The 15,318-nt window shown below is 35.5% G+C and overlaps 1 protein-coding gene and 1 non-coding gene across 2 annotated transcripts in view; both read left to right on the forward strand.

Moving 5' to 3' along the window:
* Positions 1 to 14,724, forward strand: part of TMEM167A (transmembrane protein 167A) — a 31,158-nt gene extending 16,434 nt beyond the window's left edge. Inside the window, exons 2-4 of the mRNA XM_006143485.3 lie at positions 1,878 to 1,987; positions 5,754 to 5,788; positions 13,448 to 14,724. Coding sequence (XP_006143547.1) covers positions 1,878 to 1,987; positions 5,754 to 5,788; positions 13,448 to 13,518 — 216 coding nt within the window. The 3' untranslated portion in view covers positions 13,519 to 14,724. The remainder of the gene's footprint in view (positions 1 to 1,877; positions 1,988 to 5,753; positions 5,789 to 13,447) is intronic.
* Positions 2,814 to 2,948, forward strand: LOC114006917 (small nucleolar RNA U109). The gene has a single exon (XR_003548575.1). It is a non-coding gene; the product is annotated as a small nucleolar RNA U109 (small nucleolar RNA).
* Positions 14,725 to 15,318: the final 594 nt, after the last annotated feature.

Raw genomic sequence — 15,318 nt, forward strand, 5'->3', positions numbered from 1 at the left:
ATTATTAACTTTTCAATAGTTTTTATGCGTCATAAAAGTAGGTGAATGGGACCAGCAGGTGGCATGGTTAAGGGTGTTGGACTCACACATGGCTAACCGTGGTTCAAGTCCTGGACCTGGCATCTTGCTTTCTCACTTATCTTCCCTCCCTCCCTCCCTCCCTCGTTCTCCTTCTCTCCCCCCGCCCCTTTCTGGTAAAATTTAATAAATAAATAAAGTTAAATAAAATAATTATTTTTAAAAAGTAGGTAAATTAATGAAAAGGATATTGTAACAAATTTTTCATCATGGCTACTTACAAATCAGTTGTTTGTTTGAAAAATAACTTGTTGATATTGGGTTCCTTTTTGTTTATCTTTGCAATGTTGCCTTCTACTGTAAGAACCTACTATACCGATCTATTCTATTTTATGTTTTTCCACGTTTTAAGGTTTGTCAGCTTTTTCATTTGATGCCAGTGTACTGGATAGTACACAATTATAAAGACACTGATGTGTATATTTTAATTTTATACCTAGCCACATTATGGAATTCCCTTCTAACTCTTATTTGTCTTATTCCTGACTTTACAGGAAGTGCTTCTAAGTGTATTAAATAAGCATATTGCCAGCTACTTTGTGAGACTGATATATTTTATCAGCCTACATATAGTGAAAATGTTATTTTTTATTATGTATATAGTAATATTCCTGCACTGTTTAAAATCTACTTTATTCAGCCATCTCTTATTGGGCTCCTATGTATGGCGGGCACATAGTCAGGTACTAGAAATTTAGATTCTAATAATACACTCTACCCTTCAGGAATGACTGTTCTAAAGCTATCAGTTTGCTATGATGGTAAAGAGAGTTCTACGTGTACTAAGAGGTGAATTGAAAGAAACTTCTTGAGAAAGGTAACACTTGAGCTGAATTTTGAATAGAGTAACTTCACCTCCATTTTACTTTAACTAGAAACCTATGATTTTCTGTGTTTGACTATGGAAACATGGCTTCTTTTAATTGTGTTAAATATTAACTTTGGAGTAAGAGTTCAGCTATTAAATGACTTTTTTTTTTTGAGAGAGAGAGGTTTTTGCTATAGGGCGTATGCGCTCACCAGAAAGACAGAGAGATAGAAAGCGAGAAATCACCCCCCAGGGGAGATGGCCACACCACAATCCCTTCTCCTCCGTTCTCCTCTTCAGATTTTGAGCACGCATGCACCCACACCCAGCGTGAGTTTAAGCCACTGGGTCCGGGACGCGAACCGCAGTCAACTACTTGGTAGTCCAGCAACATAGCCATTATATTAACTGCTGGTCCCAAGCTATTAAATGACTTTTAAAGAATCTACAGTGAAAGAGCAGATGTTTTTCTTTCACAAGAACGAAATAGCTTGGTTGTTGTCAACACATGAGCTCTTAGATTTAAAGCATGGTATCCTAGAAAGCCTTCCGAATTCAAAGAAACTTTAGTCAACATTAAGCCCACCTCCCCACTCACTCTCTACCCAACTTTATAGAGGTAAAGCAGAGGCTTAGGTTAATGATTCCTGGCATCATACCGCAGAGCTCAGAGACCTTAGTGTTTTGTCTAGTCTGAACTTCTAGAAGTCTGTGTTCATTAAATATTAAATCAACTTAGCTCTTTCGGATTCATGACATTTTTCAAGTTCTTGAATTTAAAATTTTTCTTACAACTCTTATATTTTAGTGCCCAAAGAATGGGAGAAAAGTACACTCTTAAAATACCTCATGATCCTGGCTTTAAATGTTATCAAGTGTTTCATTCTGTTTGCCTTTTTGTAGAATGTCTGATTCTTAATGTGGAATTGTTTGGTTATTTTTGCCTATGCAATTTTTCTTTTGATATTAACTTTTCTTTCTTTCTTTCTAGTCTGCCATTTTCAATTTTCAGAGTCTGTTGACTGTAATCTTGCTGCTTATATGCACCTGTGCTTATATTCGATCCTTGGCACCCAGCCTCCTGGACAGAAATAAAACTGGGTATGTTACTAATAATATCCAATCACCAAAATTAGTTCATATAGGTATTGAATATAAAATGATCTGATAATCATTACTGTTTTTTAAAAATCCATAAACTTGGGGCCTGCAGGTGGTGGTGTTCTTAAGACACTGAGTCCCCACATGGCTGACCATGGTTGGAGTACAAGACCAGAAGACTTGAAAGTCATGCCAGGGCACTTGTGTGTGCATGCCCAAAATCCTGAGAGGAGAATAGAGAAGGGATTGTGGCATGGCCATCCTCTTTGGGGGTGATTTTTCATTTTCCCTTCTCACTGTCTCTGTATCTCTGGCAAGCTCATGTACCCTATGGTCAAAACAAAACTAAACAAAAAATCCATTAACTTCCTATTTACACTATCTTACAGTATTAAAAGATAAATTTCAAAAGTAACCTGAAATGTGTTAGCCTAGGGGGGTACATGTAAGGGATGCTCGTTTCCCTTAAGTTTTTATCTCATTGCTTCACTTTAACTTTTTCCTGACTGCTGCTGGACTTTTCAATAGTTCAACCATTTATTGAACTTATATCATCGTATTTGTTGCTTACTTGTGCCTGGAGTTAACCTACCCAAGTAAATGGCTTTAATTCCTTCTTTCTTTCCACCCTCAACTATTAACTTATAGTTAAAGCATATGCTAGAAACCAATTAATGCTTAATCTCATTGATCAGCTGCTTTGAATTCTAACGTAATATATAATGTCTGTCTACTAAGATAAATGTCTCATTAAAGAATAGTCTCATAGTAATAGAATATTTGTACTTTTCTGACCCTATTTTGAAATTTTGCTTTGGAAAAAAGATTGCATGTGGAAATGTCTGCTCCTCATTCCTTTGGGAGCAGGAATATATCCATAACATGCTATATTGAAAAAGGAGTTCTCAGGGCTGCCAACCTTAAAGTAGAGGTTGAGTGGTAGTATATTTCTCCTACATAAAAGACTTAAAATGGGACCAGCAGTTGACCTAATGGTTATGTTGCTGGACTCTCACGTAGTTGACTGCAGTTTAAGTCCCAGACCCAGCAGCTTAAAACTCACACCAGACATGTGTGTGTGTTTGCCCAAGATCCTGAGAGGAGAATGGAGGAGAAGGGATTGCAGCATAGCCATCACCTCTGGAGGTTGATTTCTTGCTTTCTATCTTTCTTTCTTTCTCTCTGGCGAGTACAGGCACCCTATAGCAAAAATCTCTCAAAAAAAAAAAAAAAAAGACTTAAAACAGTATGGCTATTTTTACATTTTAAGTATATATTAACATAGTAAACTGAAAGCTTTTTTCAAAATATTCATTTCTATTTATATAAATGTTAAGCACTATTTTGATTTGTACATTATAAATACTTTCCATAAAAAAATTTTTTATTGATCCTTATTCTTTTCTGTTTCCAATTATGTATTTTTCTTTCTCTTTTTTGGAGAGGTTTATGCTATAGGACGCGTGCGCTCACCAGAAAGACAGAGAGACAGAAAACAAGAAATCATCCCCCAGGGGGATGGACACACCACCATCCCTTCCATATTCTCCTCTCAGGATCTTGGGTACTCACGCACATATGCCCGACGTGCGTTTAAGCCACTGGTTCCAGGACTCAAACCATGGTTGACTACATGGGAGTCCATCGACATTGCCATTACAGTGCCAACTGCTGGTCCCTACAATTATGTTTTTGTTAGACTTTTAATAATTTTTCTTTCGTTATAGAGAATATATCAAGATGTCTGCACAGATTGAACAAAATGAGATCTTGATGACTTAATCATTTAAAATAACTTTTATTGTCAAATAATTTTGAAGAACTAAGCAGCTAAGAAAGATTGCTACTTTGCCTTTCCTAGTTTCACAGACCCACTGACATTATCAGCATATATTGCTTATTGGGGTCTAACTTAGAAATTAAGTAGCATAATTGAATTGGTTTTTACCAACTTACAGATTTTCTAGGTTTTTTTTTTTCTTTTTTTTAAATAGCATTTGGGATATTACAGAAATATGCCTAGGTAAAGAAATATGTCAAAAAAGCCAAAGTGGTACTGTTAAGTCTCTTGAGTTGTCAAGTTAGGATTCTTTGTTCTTAAAAAGCTATTAATATTAGTATGCTAAACATGTTGTACAATTTCTTCTGATACTTTAAGTTATTTCTAGAATATGAGGGCTTGAAAAGACCTTGACTTTGTGATCTTGTGGTTTTGGATTGTGTTTCATGGAGCTCTAAGCTTTTAACGGAAGAGCTTCAAATGTTCTGCTCTGGGTCCCTTACCTCTTAGCCTCAACCAGAGTAACTTTAAATTTTTAATGTTATTATAACCAATAGATTCTTAGACTGGATAAACCATGGATTTGCAAATACCTAACCTATTGTCTACTTTTTCCTGACGAGGAAATATAAGCCAGGTTTAAGAGATATCTCAAGTTAGTGTCACATATCCTTTTAGCCTGCATATTACTGAGCAGAGTACATGTTAGGCATTATTGTAAGGACTTAGTGTAATCACTCCTTTAATCTTGTAACAACCCTAAGAGGGTAGGTGCTATTATTAAAGAGATAAAGTAACTCGCTCACAGTTATACAGCCAGTGAGTAGGACTGAACTTAGGGACAGTCTGTACTTTGTATATGCATGTATTTCTTTCAGGAATTTACACCACTTTTGCCCTTTTATTCCTACAATAAAATTTATCTGTGAGAATGTCCATCCTTTGAAATATACTTGTGTTTTTGCTCATTTCATTTTATCTTAACTAAGAGACTTTTCATTTAAAGATCAGGAACTTATTACACTTAAACTTATTTTTTAGATGAGAAATGTGTGAACATCTTTATTCTAATTCTCATTTTCAGAATGTTTGTTTTAGATGCCAACTTTAGTGAACTCATTTACCTAGTTTGTTCACTTCCCCTAAACTAGAAGTTTTTTTTACTTATTTTGAAAACAGGTATATATGTTTGTCTTACTCCTCACTGAATGGCACATAGGTTCATAGTATTGAGCATACTGTTCTGCGAATTCTGTATTTCCCAACTAATGAAAGGCTTGGGTCTCACGATTTCTAGTATTTTTTAAATGTCATAATTCATCTAAAATATGTATTCATTTGTTATTTTCTCAAAATTAATACTTTTTTGGAGATAAAGTTTTTGGCATATAAATTTTCTTCTTTTAAAGGTAAAGCACTTAAAGTTGAATTCATAAAGTAAACTTCAGCAAAAAATTTACTTTTTAAGTTATTCCTTTATTTTATCTGCAAGAAAGTGTGTGAGGGAAAGAGAAGGGGGCATCCTCAGCAGGGTTTTCATGTATGATCCTACCCTCACTCTCAGCCTGAATCATAGTCACAAGTACATGCACAGCCTGTGTATACTGGGACTCCTGGGGACACAAACCAAGGACCTTCACAGGTGACGTGGGCATCACCGAGCATTGTGTTATCACTGCGCTACCATGGTTGGGCCCAGTACAGTACATTTGTCCAAATGTTTGCTATTCTCATGTGGATTTAGCCTGAGTTTGACCTGTGACACCATGTTTATTCCAGATTGTAGCAGTTTCTATACATTGACGGTTGATAGGCTATTGTATTGTATTTTTGTACATAAATGCTAGCTCAATATTAAACAAGCAGATTTCCTAGTAAAGCATTAAAGATTAAAATGACAGTGTATCATTCTCTGTGTAATACTAAGGAAATAACTGACCTTTCGTGATAATCAAGAGCCACTTTTTTTCTTTTCATTCTATGCAGACTATTGGGTATATTTTGGAAGTGTGCCAGAATTGGTAAGTATCTATAATCTCTCTCCATTTCTTCAGCTAAAAATTGTCAACTTATGTCATGTTCATACTAATCATATGTCAGTTTTAAAAGTGTAGGCTTCCCAGTTTTACTTATTTTTGCAAAAGTCTGTAGAGTTCCATTTAGCCCCTTTCCTTATGCTATTTAAAGCTAGATTTGGTGGAGGGCCAACAAATGGCATAATGGTTACGTCGCTGAACTCCCACGTAGTCGACCACAGTTTGAGTCCCAGACCTAGCAGCTTAAAACTCAGACTGGATGGGTATGTGTTCATTCCCAAGATCGTAAGAGGAGAATGGAAGAGAAGAAATTGCAGCATGGCCATCTCTCCTGTGGGGAGTGATTTTTTTACTTTCTGTCTCTATGACTCTCTGTCTCTCTCTCTCTCTCTGACAAATGCATGTACCCTATAGCAAACATCTCTCAAAAAAAATAAATAAAAACTAGATTTGGTAGATACTTCATAATACTTCATTAACAAGAGTTGAAAAGTACAAGAAAAATCTCTCCGATTATTAAGATAGTACAACTGGGCCAGCTATGGGGTAGTGGTTAAGGTGGAGGGATTCCACATGGCTGACTGTGTTAGGAGTACCAGACCTGACGACTTGAAAATACATGAGATACCTGTGAGTGCAAACTCAAATTCCAAATTCTGAAAGGAAAATAGAGAAGGGATTGCAGCATGGCCATCCGCTCTGCGGGTGTTTTCTCACTTTTCCTGTTTAACTCGGTCTTTTGAAAGCACATGCACCCTATAGCAAATTAAAAAAAAAAAAAAATCAAATACCATGCATGCATTTCAGATTTTTAAGGAGATTTTAAACTTTCAAATAAATGTAGTTTTATGGTATATGTTTTCAATGTTTTCATTTTTCTAAGAAATATTTATTTATTTATTTGTTTGTTTTTAAATTTGACCAGAGAGAGAGGGAACATTAGAAAGTAAGCTGCCAGGTCCAGGACTCAAAGCACAGTCAACTGTGTGGGAGTCTTGTGCCTTAATCATCATGCCACTTGCCAGCCCTATTATGTTACATGTTTGAAGTATAGAGCATGCCATCCTCCATATTGTGTACCATTTTGATAACTTGAAAATGTATGTCCTGTATAGTAAAAGGTTTCTAAGAAACCATCTAAACATAATTATTTTATTGCTGTATGTTAAATCATAGAATGTTTAATTGTTTTGTATGCTGAACTCCTTAACTTGTATGTGACCATAGCTGACCTTTGTCCTAATTGGTTAATATTAAAATAAATGTTATCTTCTAACATTTCATAAGAAGATTAACAGCATCTTAAGTGTGTTTATAGATAATCTTACCTCATTCCTCTTTTAACATTGTACCAAGCACAAAATAGAGTCTCAAATTATTGGTAAGTAAATTTTTTTTTATTATTATTTTAGAGGTTTTTTTGCTATAGGGCGTGTGCGCTCGCTAGAAAGACAGAGTCAGAAAGCGAGAAATTACCCCCCGGGGGGATTGCCACACTGCAGTCCCTTCTCCATCCTCCTCTCGGGATCTTGGGCACACATGCACACACACACCTGGCATGAGTTTAAGCCACCGGGTCCAGGACTCAAACCGTGGTCAACTACATGGGAGTTCAGCAACATAGCCATTATGCTAACTGCTGGTCCCAGTAAATGTTTTTATAATGCATTTTATTTCTGTAATTCATCAGTATTCTTAAATAAAATATTATACCCATTATTGACATGCCTAATTCCCAAAAAAAGAAAAACCATTCCATCACAAGGACTGAAAATGAGTATTTTCTGTACTTTTTAGAATTATTCATATGACCAAAAAAATTTTTATTTTTAGTACTCTTCTCTTTTTTTTTTTTTTTAATTTTATGTATTCATTTATTTTACTTTAATTTGACGAGAGAGAGAGAGAGAGAAAGCAAGCCACCAGATCCAGGACTCAAACTGTGGTTAGCCATGTGGGAGTGTCTAGCATCTTAACCACCACGCCACCTGCTGGTCCCTCTTCTCTTTCTTTTAAGTTTATTTTTCATATCTTCCATGAGCAAGATAGACAGGCACCCAGCACTATATTCTTTGATCCTCCCGACCTCCAGCCAGACCTGTCGTGGACGCACACTTGGCATGTTGAGGGAGCTCTCCAGACATGAACTGGGAACCTTTGTAGTTGGGCTAGCCACGCAGAGCAGAGTACTGCATTTCCCTGTGTTACTGTCAGCCCCTAGATTTTAGTACTTTTCCTCTAAAATGTGAATTTACATGTGGCTACTTTTTTCAATAAAGCTTTCAAACTTTCATAAAGGAAAAAATCCTACATTTGACATTTAACTTAGTTCGCCAGTCTGACAACAGCCTCAATTCCCCAGATTAATCCCTTTCAGTGTTTTGAGGGCACCTCAGAGAGTTCATGGAAAAATGGAATTGAAGTATGAGTTTATTTTGGTGCAAAAAAAAAAAATGTGAGATCCATGCATACTTTTTAATCTGTTATACATTTCCTATGAACCTTTTAAATTTTTTAAAGAGATTTTTGCTGTAGGGCACATATGCTCACCAGAGAGTGAGCAAGAAATCATTCCTCAGGGTAGATAGCCACGCTGCAGTCCCTTTTCCTCCATTCTCCTCTCAGGATATTGGGCATGCATACACATGCACCTGGATTGACTTTTAAGCCACCAGGTCTGGGACTAGAACCGCGGTCAACTACATGGGAGTCTAGCAACATAAATATTACAACATCTGCTGATCCCACATTTTCCATAACTTTTTGAAGACCCTGTAAAGAATGGAATATTTGAGTCATTGCCTTTAGATAAAGTGTTCTTTTTAGAATATTGTGTTTTATTTTGGTTTTCAACTTCTCAGGAATGTGGAAAATTCAGAATATGTTTCATAACAGGAAACAGAATTGAGTAGAGATTGAACAATACCAACTAAATTATTGTAATCTAATTATTATAAAGTTTAGAAATGTTTCTAAAGATGAAGACCTGGGGACCAGCAGTTAGCATAATGGCTATGTCGCTGGACTCCATGTAGTCAACTGCGGTTCGCATCCTGGACCCGGTGGGTTAAAACTCATGGCAGGCATGTGTGCGTGTGTGCCCAGGATCCTGAGAGGAGAATGGAGGAGAAGGGATTGCGGCGTTGCCATCCCCCCTGGAGGGTGATTTCTCGCTTTCTGTCTCTCTGTCTCTCTGTCTGGCGAGTGCACGCGCCCTATAGCAAAAAGAAACCTCTCCCAAAAAAAAAAAAGAAAAAGATGAAGACCTGGAAATTGATATATTTTCGAAGATAGCATTTCGTTTTCAAGGAGCCGGCAGATAACATGGTGGTTAAGGGCACTGGAATATCTTTAAAAAAAAAAAAAAAATAGTTTTCAAATCTTTGAAGCAGTTTCTAAGATTTATAAGTTGCTAGCCATTAAAATAATTTTGAGAACAGGTTTCTTCCCTTGAGCTTTTAATGACAGATCAGGCCTATCATAGTAGAAATTACAAGCATAATACTACATTTCTCAGAAATCTTTTTTAAAAATCTGTGATGATGAGATAATACAATTCTTCAACCTTTCAGATTTCTTGAGATGGGAAAGCGTAGTATCCACAAAAATGGCTTTATAGAAGAGTATGTATTTTAAGTCTCATTCTAATGTAGCAAATATTGAAACAGACATCTGGAGAATTAAGTGTACTTTTAACAAGTTAAACTGTTCATCAGTGTTCTTTGTTACACTTTATTTTCCTTTTGTTCCTAGTCTCATGTCTATCTTCCTTTTCTTTTGTATGGAACATTATTAACCTTAAATTGGTAAAAGCACAGCTATAACCTGGATAAGTAGTTATCAGACGGGAAACTCTTGGCAATATTAAGAAATAGTTTTGATTGTCTCAGCTAGAGAGTGGTACATGTGCAGGTCAGGGATGTCGTTAAATGTCCTTGGATGCACAGGACATCATCTAAACAACAGATCACTCATTCCAAAGCATAGATAGTGCTGGATTGAAAAGGCCTGGCTTCGATTAACTGAGAATTGGTGGTACAGATTATCTGGCACTCAGTCATGCACAACAGCTGCAAACCTAGAAATAACAGAAGAAAATTGAAGTAAAACAACCAAATAGAGAAAAAGATAAAATAGTACCCTAAATGGCTAATGCTGATAGCTAACAGTAAATATAAATATATCTAACCCAAATTGCTGGCTTCAGGGGCAGGTCAACCTGAAAAGAAATAAAAGAATATTGCCAAGGAACAGAGTAGTAAAAAAAAAAAAAAAACCCTCAAGTTAACTGTAAAGAGAGACATATGATAAAGCAAGTCTGGAAAGTCTGGAGTTAGGAGGGAGGCCAGGTTTTTTCATCTCAGTTGTATCATTAAGTTGCTAACTCATCCAGAAAATATTGGGGTATTTTAAGTCCATTTATGTAATAAAATAATAAAGTGTGTATTGCCGCATTCAGTAGTCAACCCTGGTGAGGCTTTTGTTCACGGTTATTACTTGAAGAGAGTATAGCTGAAAATGTAAGACATCTAGTTTGTAGCTTTCCTAATCATTTCCTGTAGTACAATGTATTTTTTATGATTAATTATGAATAGTGCCCTTTTTTGCCTTTTTCCTTCTCTTAACTATATGAATGTCAAGGTCAAATGGTTCAATTAAAATGTTCATTCCTCTGGATTATGTGAAAATATTAGCTTTTCATGTTGCCAGTGGCTTAGAAAATGTTGGTGCTGAGATTCTGCTTTTCCAACCACATGCTTCTCTTATCTTGGTACAGAATATTTCCACAAAGAAAGGATGCAATTTTAATGGGAAAGACTCAGCCAAATCATCTTATCATGTTACACATCACATTACAGCAACTGTTTCACATTCACTTTTAAGACCTAAGACCAGACAAGAAGTAACATTCTTACTCAAGTTCAACCAAAGATGTTTTGCTCTACCACATGGCAATCTCTTTTTAAGAAAATTAAAAACAGGAAAATGAAACCCATATGTAAATCATAGCATTCTAAGTCAGGGCATTAGGAAGACAAGAACTTCCTCAAAAATTAATTTCTACCAAATTGAAAACTTAGGACACTATCAGTTTCTTCTTCTTTATGTTTAGTAAGACCGTATTAGAAAATGAGAATATATATCCCTAATAAGATTAACTGGCTTCCTTTTGAAATCTACCTGAAGTTTATGTATAAATGGGGTTTTTGTTTTGTTTGATACCTTGGGTTTTTCACCTCAGAAGAATTACAGTTGCTAAAAATTGTGATCTTAGTATTTTTTATTTTCTCTCCTCCCACTTACTGTGTTTGAGTGCAGGCAGTTGTTTTAGGCAGATTTTTGCTGTCTACTTCACCTTCCCAAGAAGCTGTTTAACATGCCTACTATGCTCATTTTAGATTTTTTTTCTTTTAGAAGTTTTGTTTTACATATGAGGTGGTGGAAAACACATTCTCTTGCCTTCTAGATTTTCCTGTAGCTGGAAGCAGTCCTTTAAATGACTATGAATTGAAAAAATACTTTCATTTAAATACAAAATGATTGTTATTAAATGATAATATTACTGATAATGTTAGTTGATAATATTTCTTATGAATATTGTCATTTAGTAGACACAAAAATATAAACTCACTAATAAGAAGGCAAAGCGAGCTTACTGAGGAGGCTCTGAAATGGAAAAGACTTTGAGATGTTAATTAATAAGGGTGGTTAGGATTGACATTTGCCAGAGGTAGTTAACTTAAGCGAAATAAGAAACTTAGTTCCAGGACCAGCAAGTGGTGATGTACTTAAGGGCGCTGGACTCCCACATGGCCGACCTCATTTTGAGTCCTGGACCTGGCAGCTTGCTTTCTCACTGTCCCTATCTCTCACACTCTGTCTCTCTCTGGTCAAATTAAAAAATATATGTGTTTGTGTGTGTGTATTTGAATAAAATAAGTCTTTAAAAAAAAAGAAACTTAACTTCCTGGGATAGAGCTTTAAACATTATAGAAAAACACAAGTGAGTGAACGTACAAGTGTATAAACCCCTTCTAAGCAAGGACAGCAGGTCCATAACCAAGATTATTTCTAGAAGCTAGTTCTTCCTTCTTCCTTTTTCATGCTCTTCCCAAAGCAACAGATAAATGCCTGCTGCCTGTAGAAATAGAAAAAAACAAGGTGAGTTTGAGTTAACTGCCAATCACAAGCTTTCTGTTTGCCAGGCAATCTCAAAGGTCACTCATTTTGAGTCCTGGACCTGGCAGCTTGCTTTCTCACTGTCCCTATCTCTCACACTCTGTCTCTCTCTGGTCAAATTAAAAAATATATGTGTTTGTGTGTGTGTATTTGAATAAAATAAGTCTTTAAAAAAAAAGAAACTTAACTTCCTGGGATAGAGCTTTAAACATTATAGAAAAACACAAGTGAGTGAACGTACAAGTGTATAAACCCCTTCTAAGCAAGGACAGCAGGTCCATAACCAAGATTATTTCTAGAAGCTAGTTCTTCCTTCTTCCTTTTTCATGCTCTTCCCAAAGCAACAGATAAATGCCTGCTGCCTGTAGAAATAGAAAAAAACAAGGTGAGTTTGAGTTAACTGCCAATCACAAGCTTTCTGTTTGCCAGGCAATCTCAAAGGTCATCTTTAAGTCCACTTCATATAAGGGAAAGTCCCCAGATAAAAACTCCTTAAACACATATGAAAATTGGCTTATACAACAGTGATTGCTTTAAATTCTATATTTTCTTATTTAAAAGAAATGTTTAAGAATTATTTTATTTAAATATATTAATTATTATTATTATTATTATTCCAGTTTCATCAGAGGGAGAGGGTGAGAAAGCAGGCCACTAGGTCCAGGACTTAAACCATGGTCGGCCATGTGGGATCCCAGCACCTTTAACCACCACGCCAACTGCCAGCCCTTTAAGTTCTATATCTTTAACCCAAAGTAATCATATTATAAAAAACTCGATACAAAATGTATCTCCAAAAGGTTTTTTTTAACTATTTTTTTTATTAAGCCTTTAATTTTATGTGAACTTTTAGAAAGCAGCTTTATTAACAATTATGCTCTGCATATTCTCTTCAGTGACTGCCTCCCTTCTCCCTCTCAGGTGTCATGAATTGCTACCAGTAAAGAAAAAATTCTGGTTAAAAATTATATGTTGGGTTTCTTTTAGTAGATAGAAATTTCATTCTTTCCTTCCTTCTTTCTTTTTTAACAGGAAGAAAATATTTCTCTGTCCTTACCTGAGTTTTTTAAATTGTTTTCTCTTGGAGCTCTTTCCTGCATTCTATATTCCACTTTTTTTTTTTTAAAAGGTTTTTGCCGTAGGGTACATGTGCTCTCCAAAGAGAGACAGAAACAGGCAGAGATCACCCCCCAGCATACAGGAATGGTGCTTTTAGGGTTTTCTAAATACATGAAGAAAAGAAAGTGGTCTGAAATAAGTATAGTTTATTTTATTCTTTATTGTGCTTGTTTTCTCTTGTATCTATTAATAGTTCCTTGTTTTGCCCAACCTCCTAAATGTGTGGACCTCAGAGCCAAGAACTTTATCTTGGTTCTTACACATCTAGCCTCTTCCATAGTGAAGACCTTACCATGTCCATGTTAGATACTCAGTTAATCATGATGAATCTCTCATTTTCAACAGGTGAACGGAAGAGCCCATACGTTGCTGTGTGCTGTATAGTGATGGCCTTCAGCATCCTCTTCGTACAGTAGCTTGGAAAAATGCCAGTATTTAATTGCTATCAGATTTCATCGTGAGCAAGGACTTATCTGCAGAAAATAATGAAAAGAATGGTTAACTGTTTTATCTCTGAACACTGAATGAGATAAATTTCCAAATGCTGTTCTCTATGTTATTGGACCAATGTTCTGTACAAGTAATTAAGATATAATGATACTCAAAGAGATTAATAGGCTGTAACAATCAACTTCAGCACTGTCACTGCAATATTACATTCTGTAAATTTAATTATTATTTTGACAGATACAAGTTTTTAGTGAGGTGTCTTGAAGACACATAGTAAAACTCAAAATTGGTAAATTACTGCAGTTCTTTTCACTGTGGTTTGGAAATGATAAATCGTTATAGAATGAGAACTTTTTGTGGACTAGCTTTTTTTATTGAGAAAAAAAATGTTTCTCTTCATGTTGGTAAGGATTACATCCATGTTTAGTAATGCTTTTCCACTCGTTGTACCATTTATTGATCATTAACCAGAGTACCTCTACTCTCAGCAAACTATAGTTTATTACATACATTTAAAACAAGCCTATGCAGTTCTTAAAGAGGAAAATGAATGAGATGTGACTTAGTAATAGTATTGGGAAAATGTTCATATTTAACAGAAGAGAGTTTAAAATACCCAACTGGTATAGTAGCCTCTACAATCTCTGGTCAAGTATACATAAATGTGTTAAGCATCAGTTTTACCATCTAGCCTTCATTCTTGATAAAGACAGCATTCTTAGAATGAAAAGAACAAACCAGAATAATTATAGAATGATAACCTTGTATGTGTTTTCATTCTTTGTAGTGTCAGATCTTCAAAAATGAAACATTTGTTTTCATTGCCCTCAAATGAAATGTGTTTTTGTTTTGTTTTCTAATATAGCACTTTATGTTTGTGTGTCGACTTAAACTGGAATCTCTTATGTAATTTTGCAGCTGTAAAGTCTCCACACCTACTTACGACTTAGGTATCTTTGAGCTCTGGTGGTAAAGGAAGACCTTCAGCAATTTTTTGTCTAGGCAAGAGGAATATTAGCCATGTGACATAAAATTGAAGTAGAACAGTTATTTTAAGTTTATGGTTAACATTTCTTAAGATTCAGCTGAAATTAAGTTAAAATTTCAAAGCTAAGAGAGGCTTTAATCTTAGCTAGAAATTACCTGTTAAAAATGGTATTAATTAGATACTATTTTCATCTATCAGTTTTCCATAGAGGTAAAATGAAGACACTCTCCCCCTTTTTTCTTCAAAGAAAATTATTTAAGAATTATTTTTAAATGAATTTGCTGTTAGCTTTTCCTACAGTAACAAAGTATAGGATATAAAGCCCACTCAAAGACCACTTGAAACTACTTGAAATGAATTCTAGGAAACATCTAAGTAAAATATGCTTTGTTTTACCTTTTTGTGGATTTTGTTTGTTTTTGCAAAAGAGCTATTATAGACTTTTAGTGTATTTATTTTCTGGTTTGGGCATGTACAAAGCTGGTTAAGTGTGGTTACTTTTACATTAGACAAGGAATCAGGTTATGATAACTTTTCCTGCTCTGAGCTGTATCTCAGGCTTTACATTAGGTCAAGGATTTACAGGGTATCCCAAAATAGGACTCTTCCATCAGCATATGCATGCAGAGTAAGTCACCTTTCTGGGTCCAATTTCTGGATAGCCATCTGCTATCCAGCTCTGCTGCCAACTGGACTTTCAAAAGCTATGTCAACCATTTTTTTAATGTGCTAACAAATCTAATATGAAAGGGAGGATATTCTAGCTAATCAGTTCTAA

This window comes from Tupaia chinensis, unplaced genomic scaffold (genome assembly GCF_000334495.1).
Source record: "Tupaia chinensis unplaced genomic scaffold, TupChi_1.0 Scaffold000099_1, whole genome shotgun sequence".
NCBI classification, from domain to species: domain Eukaryota; kingdom Metazoa; phylum Chordata; class Mammalia; order Scandentia; family Tupaiidae; genus Tupaia; species Tupaia belangeri.